General features: G+C 39.2%; 1 protein-coding gene across 2 annotated transcripts in view; it reads right to left on the minus strand.

The window, feature by feature from the left end:
* Window positions 1-15,042, minus strand: part of si:dkey-61l1.4 (collagen alpha-1(I) chain) — an 88,282-nt gene that overhangs the window by 37,715 nt on the left and 35,525 nt on the right. For both annotated transcript variants that reach the window (XM_042421492.1, XM_042421491.1), the window contains exons 7-18: window positions 12,809-13,279; window positions 10,749-10,793; window positions 9,755-9,874; window positions 4,550-4,588; window positions 4,397-4,450; window positions 4,188-4,241; window positions 3,991-4,098; window positions 3,851-3,904; window positions 2,348-2,401; window positions 1,790-1,834; window positions 223-276; window positions 89-133 (exon numbers count right to left, since the gene is read on the minus strand). In XM_042421492.1, coding sequence (XP_042277426.1) covers window positions 89-133; window positions 223-276; window positions 1,790-1,834; window positions 2,348-2,401; window positions 3,851-3,904; window positions 3,991-4,098; window positions 4,188-4,241; window positions 4,397-4,450; window positions 4,550-4,588; window positions 9,755-9,874; window positions 10,749-10,793; window positions 12,809-13,279 — 1,143 coding nt within the window. The remainder of the gene's footprint in view (window positions 1-88; window positions 134-222; window positions 277-1,789; window positions 1,835-2,347; window positions 2,402-3,850; window positions 3,905-3,990; window positions 4,099-4,187; window positions 4,242-4,396; window positions 4,451-4,549; window positions 4,589-9,754; window positions 9,875-10,748; window positions 10,794-12,808; window positions 13,280-15,042) is intronic.

A 15,042-nucleotide genomic window follows, 5' to 3' on the forward strand; every position in this document is an offset into this window, starting at 1 on the left:
GTCATCTCTACCAAAAAGCAAGTCATCATTAGTAGGAGGCAGCTGTATGAAAACTGTGACACAATTACAAACACTATTTCATGCTCACCACCGATCCCGCAGGACCCTTCATTCCATCATCCCCAGTGTCTCCCTGATTAAGCGGGGCAAATACACAGCGAGATGTTTCAGTCAGGAGAATAAACACACAATCAGAGTAGTACCTTAAAACACACGTCTTACCTGTGGCCCTGGTGCTCCAGGAAGCCCCGGAATGCCTCTTTTACCTAAAGGACCCTGATAAGCACAAACTGCAGTCAGGTTATCATCAAATTGAACTGATTTATATCGTAGTTTTACCCAACAAGTTCAGACGTAATAAAACAACAATAGATTGATAGAAAAAGAATAGATGAAGAGCAAAGTCTCTGATACTGTGAATGTAAAAATGTGACTATTTGGCAAATAATCAAATTTTTCAAAAGTTTAATTACGTTAAAAACAATTGTTTATCTAGGAATAAAAAAACAGACCCAGCAGTTACTGTATTAGTGACTGATTTGTTTTTGTATTTTTTTTTATTTATACTGTAGTAGAAGTGAAATGATTTCTCCATTAACCAAGTAGTTGATTGACAGAAAATGAATCAACTCTTTCAACTATTTTGCTAATTGATTAGTTGTTTGTCATTTTAAAAACAAAAATATCAAAAATTCTCACAGCCCAGCTTTTCTAATGTGAGGGTTTGCTGCTTTTTTCTGTTTTACATCATTGTAAATGGAATATCTTTGGGTTATGGACTGTTGGTTGGATAAAGAAGGACATTTGAGGATGTCACCTAGAGCTTTAAGAAATTGGGATGGACACTTTCTGCATTTTATAGACCAAATGATTGATTGGTAGATAAATTGATAGTGACCATAATTAAAGTTAGTTGTAGTACAGTGCTGCAGTGGAATAATGGAGAAGGAAAATGTCAAAAAGATCAGAAAAAAATACACAACTAACAACATTTTTTTTCCAGGCCTCGCAAACAATGGCTTCAAATAATGATGTCAATTATGTCTACCATCAGTTGAGTATAATAATTCTCTGCTCTCTGCAAAGATCCCATTTCACCTCTCATTTATATTTTGTGCAATATTTCCTGTAGTAGTAAAGAGTTATAGTTAGTGAACATGTGATAGAGAGAATAGTCAAAATAAATGTGGAAGACTACAAAATATCCTGATTTTCAGTCCTACATGTATAGGTACAGGCAACATTGAAACTCGATAGCATCTTTAGGCCCTCCCTGACTTGTAAATGCCCACGTATTTTAAGCTCCATGGCCCAAGTTACCCTTGCTAGGTCAAGAGGAAGACACACCAAAGTATGGTTCTTGGGTATAAAGGCCAGATTAGGCTGTAGCACCACACGTGCTTCTCCTGTGGCAAACTGAAGGCAGTCAGGGTACACTGAAAATGTGTGAATATTGCTGACCTGCTTAGCAGATGCCAGTGCAAACAAAAAAGCAGTCTTAACTGAAAGCACTTTTAGATCTACCATATCCAAAGGCTCAAAGGGGGGTGAGACAGTGCATCCAAAACAGTCAACAAATCCAACAACAGGGCAAGCTGTAACCGGGGTTACCTTCGTAACCTAAACTTATGGCATGATAACCCTGACAGGGTTTAGGGTCATTTTTTAAGACTAGACAAAGCTCTTTGAGAGCTACAGAAGACATTATACAACATGCTGAGATATACTCAGTTACATCAGTTGAGTGCTCCTTTAAATATAAATACTTTTAACAAATTGTCACTCTTACAGGAGGGCCAACAGGTCCAGCTTCTCCTGGTTCTCCTTTAGATCCCTGGAGGACACAAACAACATGCAGTGGAAATCAGTTGGTATATTACAGTTCCAACCACTCTCTTATATCATCATACTCAAACAGTGAAAGAGATCATTTCTCTTGTTTCAAATGAATTATATTCTATTAGATCATTTGAAAGTTTATGAGAGATGCATGCACTCTACCAGGATGATGTTACCCAGTGATATTTACATATTCCACGATTCTTTTATTTAAATTGTGTAAAAAGCCTTTCATGTCAAGTACTGTAGGCTGAATTCAATGAAAGTCGGACTGTGAAATAATATAGTGTGCACAAACTATCAGTAGTATTATTAGTAGTATTAGATGTAGTTATAGCAATAATTTTGGCACTACAACATACAGTATGTTTGGGTGTAGAAGCTATCAATATTTGAAGCCACTAGAGGGTGATGTAGTCAAACCTTTGCTATGGCATTTGCAGTTCACATAAAGGAACAGGATCACAGCAGAGGAGGCAGATATTCTTCAATCTTTTTTTATACCCACCTTTCCCCCAGTTCTCCCTCTGTCTCCAGTTGGTCCAGGCTCACCAGTGAAACCCTGCAGTTGAGGACACAGAGGGGGAAAAAATGTAGTGCTTTTATAGCAACATCCTTTTTTGAACTCAATCCATTCATACCCAGAGTTGCCCAGTGCAGTCTGCTGGCCACTGAGCAGTGGGTGGCAATTAGGCGCCTTGATGCAAATACTGGCTACAAACTGACTCCTCTCTAACCACCAGGCTAACATATACTATGTAGTACTCTGCTGAGAAAGTGAGAGGGCAGCAAATATCTCACAATGAGCTCCAGAAGGGCCAGTAAGTTGCTGACCTTGACCTCTGACGAAATCTCAGAAAGAAAGTTTGGAGATTTGCTTAAACCTGTAACACAATCACTAAGTATCTACATGTTCTAGACATTGTAATCATCATAAAAAAAATATTCATGGCATGTTACTTACTTCTTTCTTGACAAATCCGGTCCAATAAAACAAGTAAATGAGCTTGACAGAAAGTTTGCAGGCAGTGTGTGTTCATGGCCAGATGGCCGGACCTATAAACACATTCACTATCCAATAGCATTGCAAGGATAAACAATAGGACCCATTGACTATGTAAATGTGGTCTTTAAACAGACATTTACATTTAAACAAACAACATTTACAGATTTTTTTTTAGGATAGCTAAAAGTGATTGTCGTAATATTGCAACAGTGGGCCTCACAGGGTTAAGGTATGTTATGCAGGATTTTCCTAAAAAAACAATGTATAGACTCATAGAAAAGTAATCCCTCTCAATCATCACTCATGACCCACTAGATGCGTGTGGCGGTGTATTTATCTGCAGGGACCCTGTCCTCTGCCTGTATTTTCTTATTGTTTTGCTATGTTCAGAACGCTTCTGGGCATCAACCCTTGGGCAGTGGATGTGCAGCCCCCAGCCAATAAGTGCAGAGGGTGTGAGGTCAGGACTTGAAGTGTAGCAACCAAATTACATCGCTGTCTCTGTCTCTCTCCCGTGCTCCGCTCTGCTCTCTCTCTCTGTGTCATGGATGTATAAAGAGCTGCAGGTCTGTGTTTCTGCTTGACCGAGGGCGGGGCTGAGCTAAAAATGCACAGAGCAGAAAGGCCACAGCGGATAGGATGAAGCTCTGCATTCACACTAAATCCGGCAAGGTGGCACATTCACGTAGGGTTGTGTGGAGGTGTGGGTGTGTTTATTTGTGCTTTAGAACATAACAAATGTGAAAAAATCTGATTAATGTTTTATTTATCTGATTCACAGCTTTGTTCTCGCCAGCGCTGCTCCCTCTCGTCATTCACTATGAATTGAATGCTGACAAATCCTGCATAGTATACCTTTAAGGTAAAAATAGTTGCTTCAGTCACTGTTAGATCCTATTGTGTTGAGTGTTTAAATAATTGAAGGTACCAGCTGGGCACATCTGACCATCTTGACATTCTCTTAGTTACTTGATTTATCTGATTGTTTCCAAAAGAAACTCTCACCTCATCTCCTTTCTCCCCTTGTGGAGCTGCTTCACCCTTAAAACCTCTGGGACCCTGATAGGGAAAAAAAGTACAAATGTTACCAGATGATAAAGGCTAAGCATTGGCAAAGCACCAAGTGACTAATGAGTAGCTCTCACCTGGATGCCAGGTAGCCCTGGTGGCCCACGACGCCCATCCACTCCTTGACTGCCATTCCTGCCCCACCTCCCTGCCTGGCCGGTGACACCTCTTGGCCCAAAGTAACCCTAATAAACATACAATTTCATATTATCAGGTCTGCAAGTACTATGCAGCTATTGATGCTGCAGAAAGGATTTTCAATTTCAACATTTACCATGTCTCCTCTCTGTCCTGGTATTCCTTTATTGCCAGGGTCGCCAGGAATACCCTTAATGACAAATACATTTTAATAACAACATTGAAAATACTTTTTTGAACAATAAAAAGATAGAGCAGGATTAAAGAGGACAGGCAAAAAAACTGAAAAACAAAGACATCATCATACAAAATTACTCATGTTAGTACAATAGATGTTAAACTCACTGGAGCGCCAGGCTTGCCCGTTTCACCCATCATTCCAGGTGGGCCAGGCTTCACCTTAAGATTCATGGGAAATTTATATCAGTGACCTACTCTGATGGAACATCTCAGATCCAATCTAAGCTACTCACTTTTAATAAAAGTTGAGCTACTCACCGGCCAGCCAGCTCTGAGCATTTGATAGAAGGATGATCTCTGGAGAAATAAGCGACCATCATTAGGAATGAAAACGAAGATATACAGTAATTTCTCACCAAGAAAAAAACCTATAAAGCTTATACAGGGTTTGAAGATTTTGGACATTTACTGTAATGTTCTACTGAACAGCTTACTCCCAGCTATTTAGGAGACACATCTGAATTCAACTCTTAAAGTTGAACTGAGATTTAAGTACATTTTTGCTACGAAATCAGTATGAATATATTTGGTGTTTGTTTTGACTTGTGTAATTATTTGGTCAAAAAAATATAATTACCAAAAAGAAGAAATTTAAATTTCATTCATTTTTCTGCAGGTATAGCATCTGCTACATTAGTGTTATACAGAGGGCATGAAGTTTTGGTTATGACTGACAATGTCAGTTCTGTTATTTCATTGGTTCAGTATCTGGGTTGCTACTGTATTTACCTGAAATCCCAATGGCCACACAGGCAGTTAACCACTTAGCTGTTGCCATCACTAATTTGAGCACTTCCATCACTCTAGAAATGTGTTTCCATCTACCTCTTTTTATGTGAATTTAATGTTTTCCACATGCTTTTGCATCGTTTGAGCTTCGACTGCCACTCTTTTAATGACGTCATCTTGTTGTGTCCTCTTCTTCTTTAATGGTTTAACGGCACCGGCTGGAGAATTAGCACCACCAGCTATTTATCTTGATGAACCAACTCCTAATATTCACATAACAGTAGTGGATGGACACGTACATTTCATACATTTAAATAGAAACTTAGCTTGTGATTCCATACATTGCTATATGTCTGATGACTGATTTGAATCCTGGGGTAATGTACAGAGGTCAAAGGACTATTTGTTGCTCTTAGTTTGAAGGTCTGGTCTTTGCCATCACCATCACAGACCCATGAAAGAGAGATAGCTAATTCTACAGTAGATAGAACCCCTCCCTTTTATTATGTGGGACAAACTTTGACTCAGCAGGTGCTGAAGTAACATGAATGAAAGTTAACATCTCGTTCTAATGTTAGCAAGTGAAATACAAACTTGACAGCACCATGGGTCCTCCCAAATGTTGAATGTTGTAATGGGACAGACAGCTTCATCTGCTAATGGTTAATAGACAATCCTATATGGGCCTGTTGGAAAAGCATTTGTAGTACAACACATGAAGTGCTCCCCTCAGTAATGCACCACAGACATTTACAACGTTTCTCCAAGCAAAGCCAGTTTAAACAAAAATGTCCAAAAACTGTTTTATCTTCTTTAAAAATGGAAAAAATATGCACAACAGTTATAGTATCATAATAGTTGATATTTCCTTACATGAAAGGTGAGGAGAATTTAAATTTCAAATAGATTTTAAGTTCCCAGACACAGCATTGTGCTGAGAGTGAGCACACAGCTGTTTGAGCATGCTTAGCTGACTTGGCTCTCACACTTCACGTCTTATATCACTTGAGACTGCTTAGTCAGGTGGAGCCAAAAGACATGAGTGTTGAGAGCTCCATGCAGTGCATCTTGCAGTGCTCTGATGGTTGTGAAGCGATATGGCACAGAGCTCACTGTCACTGCACTCGGACTCCAGCACACAGGAGTCCTTCTGGTTTATTAAACCACCCAGCTCTGCTGCTCTAGGTCATATTTGTCTTGGCTGTGGCGCTGCAGCAGGGGCATGAGTGGAGGCTGGCCAACCCTGTCAAGGTGACGCTCAGACTGGCGGAAAAGCCTGGACCTCCCTTAAGTCTCACTGTGTCTCTGTGGACAGAGCAGTCAGAGCCTTTAGTGTACTCTGAGAGAGCGGCAACACTGAGGCCTTTCACAGCCAGCTCGACGCACTTGTATAGCTGGTCAAAAAGCAAAGAGCAGGGCCTGACCCAGGCATGAGGTCTGGACAGGCTCCAGTTACAATGCTTGGCAGACACATCAGCTCTCATTGAGCCTGAGCTGTAACCATCTAAACACACTGTCAACACACTGGGAGAGGATTACTCAGCCCTGCCTGAAATAAAAACCCGTTTCTCCCCATGTGGTCACCATCCATACAAAAACACTGCACAAGCACTGCATTTGCATATAACTGTTGTCATGGGAAAACCATAGGCAACACCTCACTTTAAGTCCCTCTATTTAGCATTTATAATCTGTATATAAACAGTTAATATATTGTTTATAACACTATAATGTTATTGTAAGCAGATATAAGTGTTTATTAATGCATTAACTACTCAATAACTCAGCAATAAGTGAAGGCTGCTGTAGAAACAGATAATGAATGACAATATAGAAAAACACAGTTGTAATACTATTAAATATGTCTTCATGGGAGAAATTGACAAATACTGCACATTAATTAACATTTAAAAATGTATCATAAAGCATTTATTATATTTTAATGTGCTGCTTGTAAATTCTAAATACGTGGACTAAAAATGTTACTTAACCATGTGACTTGATGATGACTGTATGATTTGATTTTCATATTTACATCTTTTCACATCCACTGAGGAATAAATCAGGTTTATTACATCTTTAGCCTGACAACACAGTGGTTCTAGTGATGGCAATGTCTGTCTGTGGATCCACCACTTTGGTCCAGCCCAAAATATCTAAACAGCTATTACATGGATTTCCATGACATTTGGTTTCAAGATTCATGGTTCCCAGAGAATGAAGCCTGACTTCGGTGGTGCCCTGACTTACCGCCACCGTGAGGTTGACGTTTGTGGTTTTGACTGTGGTGTCAATCAGCAACTATTGGATGGATTGTCATGGCATTTGGGACAAAACAAGGGAAACCAAGTGTATTTGTATAGCTCGTTTCATACACAGGGGCAATTCAAAGTGCATTACACAATGCATGAAAAAATATTGAATACAAATAAAAATGTAAACCTTTTTAAAGGAAGATGTAAGCGATGTAAGTGCAAGATTGTTAATGAGGAGTACTTAAGTGCAGAACATACAAGTTTATAACTTGGATTTAAAGATGATCAAAGTTGGAGCAAGTCTAATATTCTCTGAAAGTTTGTTTCAGCTCTGTGGTGCAGAGTAACTAAATGCTGCTTCACCAAGTTTAGTTTGGGAACAGGTAGCATCTCTCTACCTGATGACCTGAGAGGCCAAGAGGGTTTGTATGGTAAGAGACAGTTAGAGGTGTATTTTGGTCCTAATTTATAGATTTATAGACAAGCAGCAGTACTTTCAACCCTATTCTCTGAAAAACTGGAAGCGACTGCAGAGACCTGAGAACTGCTGTGTGTGTCTATGTGTTCAACAGCAGCTTTCTGAATGAGCTGAAGCTGTCTGAGAGTTCTTTGGGGGGAAACCTGAGAAAAGACGATTACAGTAATCTAACCTGCTGGAAATGAAAGCATGGATTAGTTTCTCTGAGCCCTGTCTGGACATAATTGATTTGACGTGGCTGTTAAAGCTGAACTCTGAGTCCAAGATTACACCAAGATTTCTGACTTGGAGTGTTTGCCTGACAGTGCGCACACTGAGGCTTTTATAAAATTATGGCAAATATTTGAAGGGTAATTGTCAAAATTTAAGAGCTGTGAAAGATTCTTAATTCATACACAGAATAGCATATATGGAAAGGCATGGTGGTCAGTTAAAAGATGCAGTGGGCAAATTTACACACTACAAAATTATATACATGTATTATCAAATACCAGTTAACTTAAAAAGGGACTGATGGATGGTTATTACTGTATGAAGTGTAAAAATGAAAAAGGTACTGTCCTTTATTTAATGTGTGAATGCTCTTTTGTCTGTAATTGTTGCAGGTGTTTGCATGAACCACTGCCAGGATCTCCCCTGCTGTGTTTATTAGGAGACAGCTCTCTACTACATTGGCAGGCTTTACTGACACTGTAAAGCCTGATTTAATCTTATAAATCTCTGATCCCAAGGACTAAAACTTATCAAGACGATTTCTATGAAGTTTGTTCTCACTTTTGTATTACTAGGTTGAACAATGAGCTATACAAACTGCTAAGCAAGTCTAGCATAACAACTCCGCCACCAGTGGTGTATAAATGTGGTTATGGGAGAATGGTTTTAAAAAAGGATTCACGATAAGGGTGCTAAAAAAAATGCAGTCCTTAAGAGTTTTTTTTTATATGAGACATGAGAACGTCTAGAGAGAAACTGAATAGCTGGGGTTAGTTAGGAGAAGAGGGGCGCTGACAGTAGGACTTAAGCTAGGTATTAAGGGCTGGTTCACATTTTTAATAATACTAGTGCAGTGCCCGTTCAAAACGTGCCTGTTCAGAGCAGACCGATTGCTTATTATTTCTGGAGAACCCCATATATATGTATGCGTTCGTCCCGTCATCTCTCTCATGGCAGGTTTGTGCAGCTCTGATCATGACATGCAGTCACAGAGCCCAGAGGCTCCACCCAGCTGCTGCAGAGAGGAGTGGCTCGCTGATCGCTTGTTTATTCCAAGTTTATTAATACCGAATGTGTTGCATTGTGTCCCCTAGAATACACCTGCCAAGTGTGAAGTAGATCGGATGAACGGTTCTTGAGATGTGCGAAGGACAAACATACATACAGACAGACAGAGATTCTTTGATTTATATATAGTGATATAAAGAAGGAAATCTAATAACAATCTTTTTTTGTATAGCATTTTATATAGATTATAGAATATTATTATTATAGAATATTAAGTACAGACCTAGGTACCTGTGTGTAATCTGTTCATTTTCAAGAGCTGATGTAATTTTCAAATTGAAAATGTCTAATTGTTTAGGTTGACTTCAGGTCACAAGACTTTTCATGGAGCTGTTAACTGTTGTAAGTGAGAGAGTCAAACTTGTGACCTTCCTGGAAACTGCTGTCCCTGTGGCACTGGCATCATCATACTGGTCTGTATGTGTTCACTGAACTGTACCAATTTAGAGGTTCTTATAGTTGCTATATTAACTAAACCACTGTTTTCAATCATAGGAAGCTGGCTGGGAATATTGTGGTATTAAGACAGGGTGAAATTAGCAGTCAAGAATAGACAAAATGTGGTGAGGACAATCTCAAGAGGACAAATTAGTTAAAAAGGACATTGAAGAGCATTCTGTCCTGTTGTTTCTTAGACCAACATACAGTGTGGCCCAAATCCTCAAAGTTTCAGAACAGTTCCAGCTGGATCGTAGTCTGAGTGTTTGCATTTAGACTTACCCTAAAAGCAGTCCAGTCCTCCTCAGAGTTCCGCCATAGGTACAGAGTGGGAAGTCCTGGAGGTCCTGGAGGCCCCGGTTCCCCTCTCTTCCCATCCACACCTTGTATGCCTTGAGAACCCTAGATAAGAAAAGATAAGAGTGTTGACAGGAAGTTAAACACTTATTTCATGAATGGAAAAATGATAAAAGATCAGATATAAACCTTTCAGTGTTACAACTATTGCAAAGTTAGTTCTCTTCTGATAGCGTATACTGGCCCCCTTAACTAATTGGCTATTAAGATGTAAAACATCTTGTTTTAGTCTTGTTTGTAGCTGTTGGTTATTAAAGACATGCTATGAGGTCTTGTTGCAGTCTGGACTAATAAAGTGCATAATCAGTTATTTTTTTCACAAGCTCTTTGCGTCTCCAGAGGAGATACGGTTAGTTAACACATATGGCGCAGTAAAGTGCTGCATAACTTGCTGTCAGTCACTAGAATTGAATTTCCCTACACGGTCCATGTAGTCAGTCCATATGCTTTATGTTTACAGCTCTAGATTTGTTTGTAATAAGCCAGTATAATAGTAGACCTAAAAGGCAACCATGTACTCACACTTTTTCCTTGGTGCATATATATAAAGTGTATATACAATCTATAGTAGACAAATGAGGTGAATTACAACTGTAAAAGGTACTTAAATTGACTGACAGGTGTTATTTTGACATCAATTAAATATGAGGTTGTAATGTACTCAGATCAATTTAAAAAATACATTCAATTATCAATGTCTGTAAACAATGAAGTAAACCTGGGCCCCTTTCAAGAAAGCAGTTTTAATGAGTTAATTGAATAACTTTGCTGAGTAACACCTGGAGCACGCTTGACGAGCTGGGTTTTACTCAGCAAAGTTTAAATTCATATACCTGCTACTTAGAACAAGGCACATGTCCTCTCAGATGATCATATTTCCATTAATGATCACTAAAAAACAAAAAAGCTTACATCTTACCTTGTCACCTTTAAATCCAATATAGCCTTCTCTCCCAGCACATCCCTGTAAGGACAATATGTCATTGAGCTATTTATACCATATGCTTATGTTGTCTGACATTTCCTACAGTGTGATGATCTTACATAGAAAAGGTCACTGTTGTCTTGCCAAGACCTTATTAATGCAATGTGTTTTGAAAGCAATCTCTTTACCCTGTAATTTTACAAGCTGAATAAAAACCAGTATGAGTCAATTTCACGTGGGTTGATGCAACCACACTGTTTGCACAGAATGACCAAAACCACCACTTACAACCAAAATACAGGCACATTAAAAAGACGTAATTTGGGGAATTACACAAGCCATTGGGGGGAAATCTGCTGCATTGAAAATAGAAACAGTTTAAACCACTGATGATATTTTGGTACCACCAGCAACAAAAGCTATATCTGTTCTAGAGGTCTCCTAGAGTGAACTTTATTTCCTTTAGCAGTGGATACCAAACTGAGGTTTGCAGACCCCCATAGTCCTTGAAGACGTTGAAAAGCTTATTTGCTTTCTTTCCAGGAGTGGGATGAGAGGATCAATATCAATCTCATGTCTGTGTGTTAAATACAGAGCTGGAGTCAGGACATTGTTAGCTTAGCATAATGACTGGAGGCAGAGGAAAACAGTCTAGCTCTGTCAAAGTGTAGGGCTGAAACTAACAATTGTTTTCATTACTGATTAAATAGCCAACTCTTTTCTTGACTAATCAATTGTTTGGTCTATAAAATGTCAGAATATTGTGGGAAATGCATGTCATAAGCTTCCAGAATCCAAGGTGATGTATTCAACAAGCAAACACTCTTGTTTTTTCCAGCTAACAGTCCAAAACCCAAAGATAATCACTGTACTTTAACAGAAGACTAAGAAAACCATATATATATATAAATAAATATACATATTTAAGAAGCTGTTACCCATTAGTTTTTTGCCATTTTTGCTTGAAAAATTACTTACAACAATTAATTAATCACCAAAATTGTTGGCAATTTATTCTCTGATAATCAACAAATTGATTAATCGATTTACTTGCTGGAACTATTTAAAGCCAGGTGTAGCTTTTTCCTCCTGCTTCCAGTCTTTATGCTAAGCTACACTAATTATGTCTGAACTCCGGTTCTGTTCATAACACGCAGTCAAATTGATATCAGTCTTTTCATCTCACTGAGATGTCTTGTATTCCTTTAATTATTTTCATTTTTTTAAAGTCAATATAATCAAATTTGAATTAAATGCAACTAAATTAAATAAATTACATTGATGACTAAGCATCAATTAGATTTTTTTTAAAACAGTCATTAGTCCAGTGAGTAATGAATGAAAAGAAGGCAAACATTAGTTTATATGTAAGCAAAAAGTCATTCTGCTAACATCAGATAAACATACAAAGCACTTGAAGCTCCGACTCAATGCCGTGATCAGACCACACAATATTTTTGACTTTTAAAATGGTTAAAATGGTTTCAGAGAAGATCATGGAGTCAAATTCTGGCCATGACTTGGCAGAGAAACATGGAAAACTACATGTTGGACCAATCATGGCTCTTTCAAAATTTGAGGTACATACAATAGGTGATTGGAAAGGAAGTGTCACAGACCGACTTCACATTTCCAACAATTCCCTCCCTCCTTTCTCCTCTCAATGTTAAGAGTTTAACGATTGCTCAACATCACATTGTAGAAGTTGCCAAACAAGGCAAGAGAAGAAAGAGAAAAATTCTGACACTCACTATGCAGGATCGAACGGTTCAAGTTAGTTGCTAATTTTTGTTTGTGACACACCACATTTGTTAGGTCAGACTGACATCATGCAGTCTGATCCAGTCCTAAGTCAGTATTTTGTATCTTCAGTGCGTTAATAGCATGTGAAGACTGGATTGCTACATTAATCAGACATCTCTCTGATTATATACTTAAGCACTAAATCAACAATTGAGTATCTTCCATAATGGGTTATTCAAGCTAAATCATAATAAAAGAGGGTCTCTGGACTAAACCTTGTCTAAGTAATCCCATCCTGAACAGATTCTTACTCTTTTCCCCTGTGGTCCAATCAGACCTGAAGGGCCTTTGTGGATTCGATAGATTCTCTGGTCTGATCCATAGATGATGGTCCCTGTTCCACTAGCAGGTACCGATAGCGATGAGTCTCTCTGCTGCAGACTGGACAACCTCACTCCATCATTGTTTCTTAGGAGAATGTGATGGCTGTGCGTCTCCGAATGTCCCTTTGACACCCCTGATGGTACCATGTTCTCCTCCATCAGGAAATTAATGTTGTGAGGTTTAACTTCAGATTTTTGTGGCAGGGAATCAGGTGAGGTTAAGTCGCCAAGGTTGTATAAGTCTGTGTCCGCAGCACCTCTCTGGACGATATTTTCATCTAATGTTCGGTTAGTTGGCGGGGATTCAATGTCATGAAGTGTTCTGTCTTCACTGTTGGTGGCCACCAGGATGTGAGGTTCATCAACAAGCAACTCAAATGTAGTTGAGTGCAGGTGATCCTGAAGGAGACAGAAAAGAATCACACAGTTGTGTCTTCAGCAGTATTATATGTGTAGTTCAGAAAAATAGACACCAGAAGTAGAGTAGCTCGAGTAGCATCAAGTTGGTAGGTTGTATAACATCCCTTAAGACATCGCCCTCTAGTTATTGCCTGCACTCAACTGTAGTTGAGTGCAGTGGATCTTTTAATATAGCCTGCCGTAAGCATATGACTCACTTTCTCTGGCCATACTATTCCACACAATAAAAATGTTTCACTAGGAGCCACCCAGATGAGAGCCCAGTTCATCTTCTGCCAGTCCACCACATTTCATCTACAGCAAGAAAGCTTGACAGCTACTGGCAAGATTGGCATGAAACATGGACTATGAATGGAAATTCATAGTCTATGCTGAGAATGAACCAAAACAGTAAAGTTGCGGTCCAGACAGTTAAACAATGAGCTGAATTTAGTCCACAGAGGATTGTTCATAATGATTGTGATTACATATCAGCACTGTCAGGTCACATCAACTCCCTCACCAGCAAGGGAAATTTGCTCCAGATATTCAGGGTTCCAATTAAGTGAATCCTAATCTTTATGGTGTCCCCCTGACCTTTCTCCTAGCAGCATCTGCAGGCCAAAATGCTTAATATTTTCATTAGAAATATCAAAATCTAATGGGCCGATTTCCATGAACTTCACTGAGCACATTTATGTGCCCAAGATGATGCATCCTTTCCCATTTTGAACAAGCTTCACGCTTGCTACACCCCAAGGATAAAATGGATTGTTGTCAATGATTTTGGTTATATATCAGCACTATCAGGCCAAAATTTCCCTTTAACCAACACATGGAAATTGGTCCAGATATTCAGGGTCCCAAGAGGATGAATCCTAATTTTTATGGTAGCCACCTGACTTTTCTTCTAGCTGCAACTACAGGTCAAAATATTTCATGTTTTTTATTAGAAATAGCAAAATCTAAAAGGCAGATTTCCATACAATTCGCTGAGCACATTCATGCTCCCAGAGGGGAGTCAAAAATATGTAAGGTTTGCACAAAACAGTTAGATAACTCTCTGCTGCTTGAAACAAAAATTCAAATTCAGCTCACTACACTCACTATGCTCTGCCAATGAAAAGCGCCTTGTACTACTACCACAACAGGGCCTTAAGTTGCTAGATAGACTCCTCTCTTCTGTAGTTCCCTGGTGGTGCAATGAGTTACCAAACTCTGTTCAATCCACGGAGTGCCACTAAATCTTTAAGAAAAAGCTAATGACCCAGCTCTTTCACAAACACCTCTGCACCTGATGGACTGAAAAGCTTCTATGCACTCTATGCATTGCCTGTTGGCATCTATCAGACCTGAACTTAGTTTTATGCCACTTAATCGCATTCTGACTAGATCCTTGTTTGTGCTGTATTTACCCACAGATGTACGCCACTTTGGATAAAAGTGTCTGCTAAATGAAACTGTAACATTATAAAAAAATCAGCCACAGTGTTAAAGAAAGTAACGCACCGTGTACATGCACTGATAGACTTCAAAGACCACCTGTAATACAAAATCAGAAGATAGTGCTGCTCAGCTGAGTGGTATGAAGAGGAGGCTGAATACAGAGGCAAAACAGGCACAAAATCCCCTTATTCAGCAGAGCACAATGCTCCTTTATCCCGGACAGGCTGCCATTGTTGCTGCAGCTCTCCCAGCCAGCAGACACTTGATCGCTCTGCACCTGAGCCTATTTGTCCAGCTAATCTGCCCACACTGCTCAT

This window comes from Thunnus maccoyii, chromosome 9, assembly GCF_910596095.1.
Source record: "Thunnus maccoyii chromosome 9, fThuMac1.1, whole genome shotgun sequence".
In the NCBI taxonomy this organism is placed as follows: domain Eukaryota; kingdom Metazoa; phylum Chordata; class Actinopteri; order Scombriformes; family Scombridae; genus Thunnus; species Thunnus maccoyii.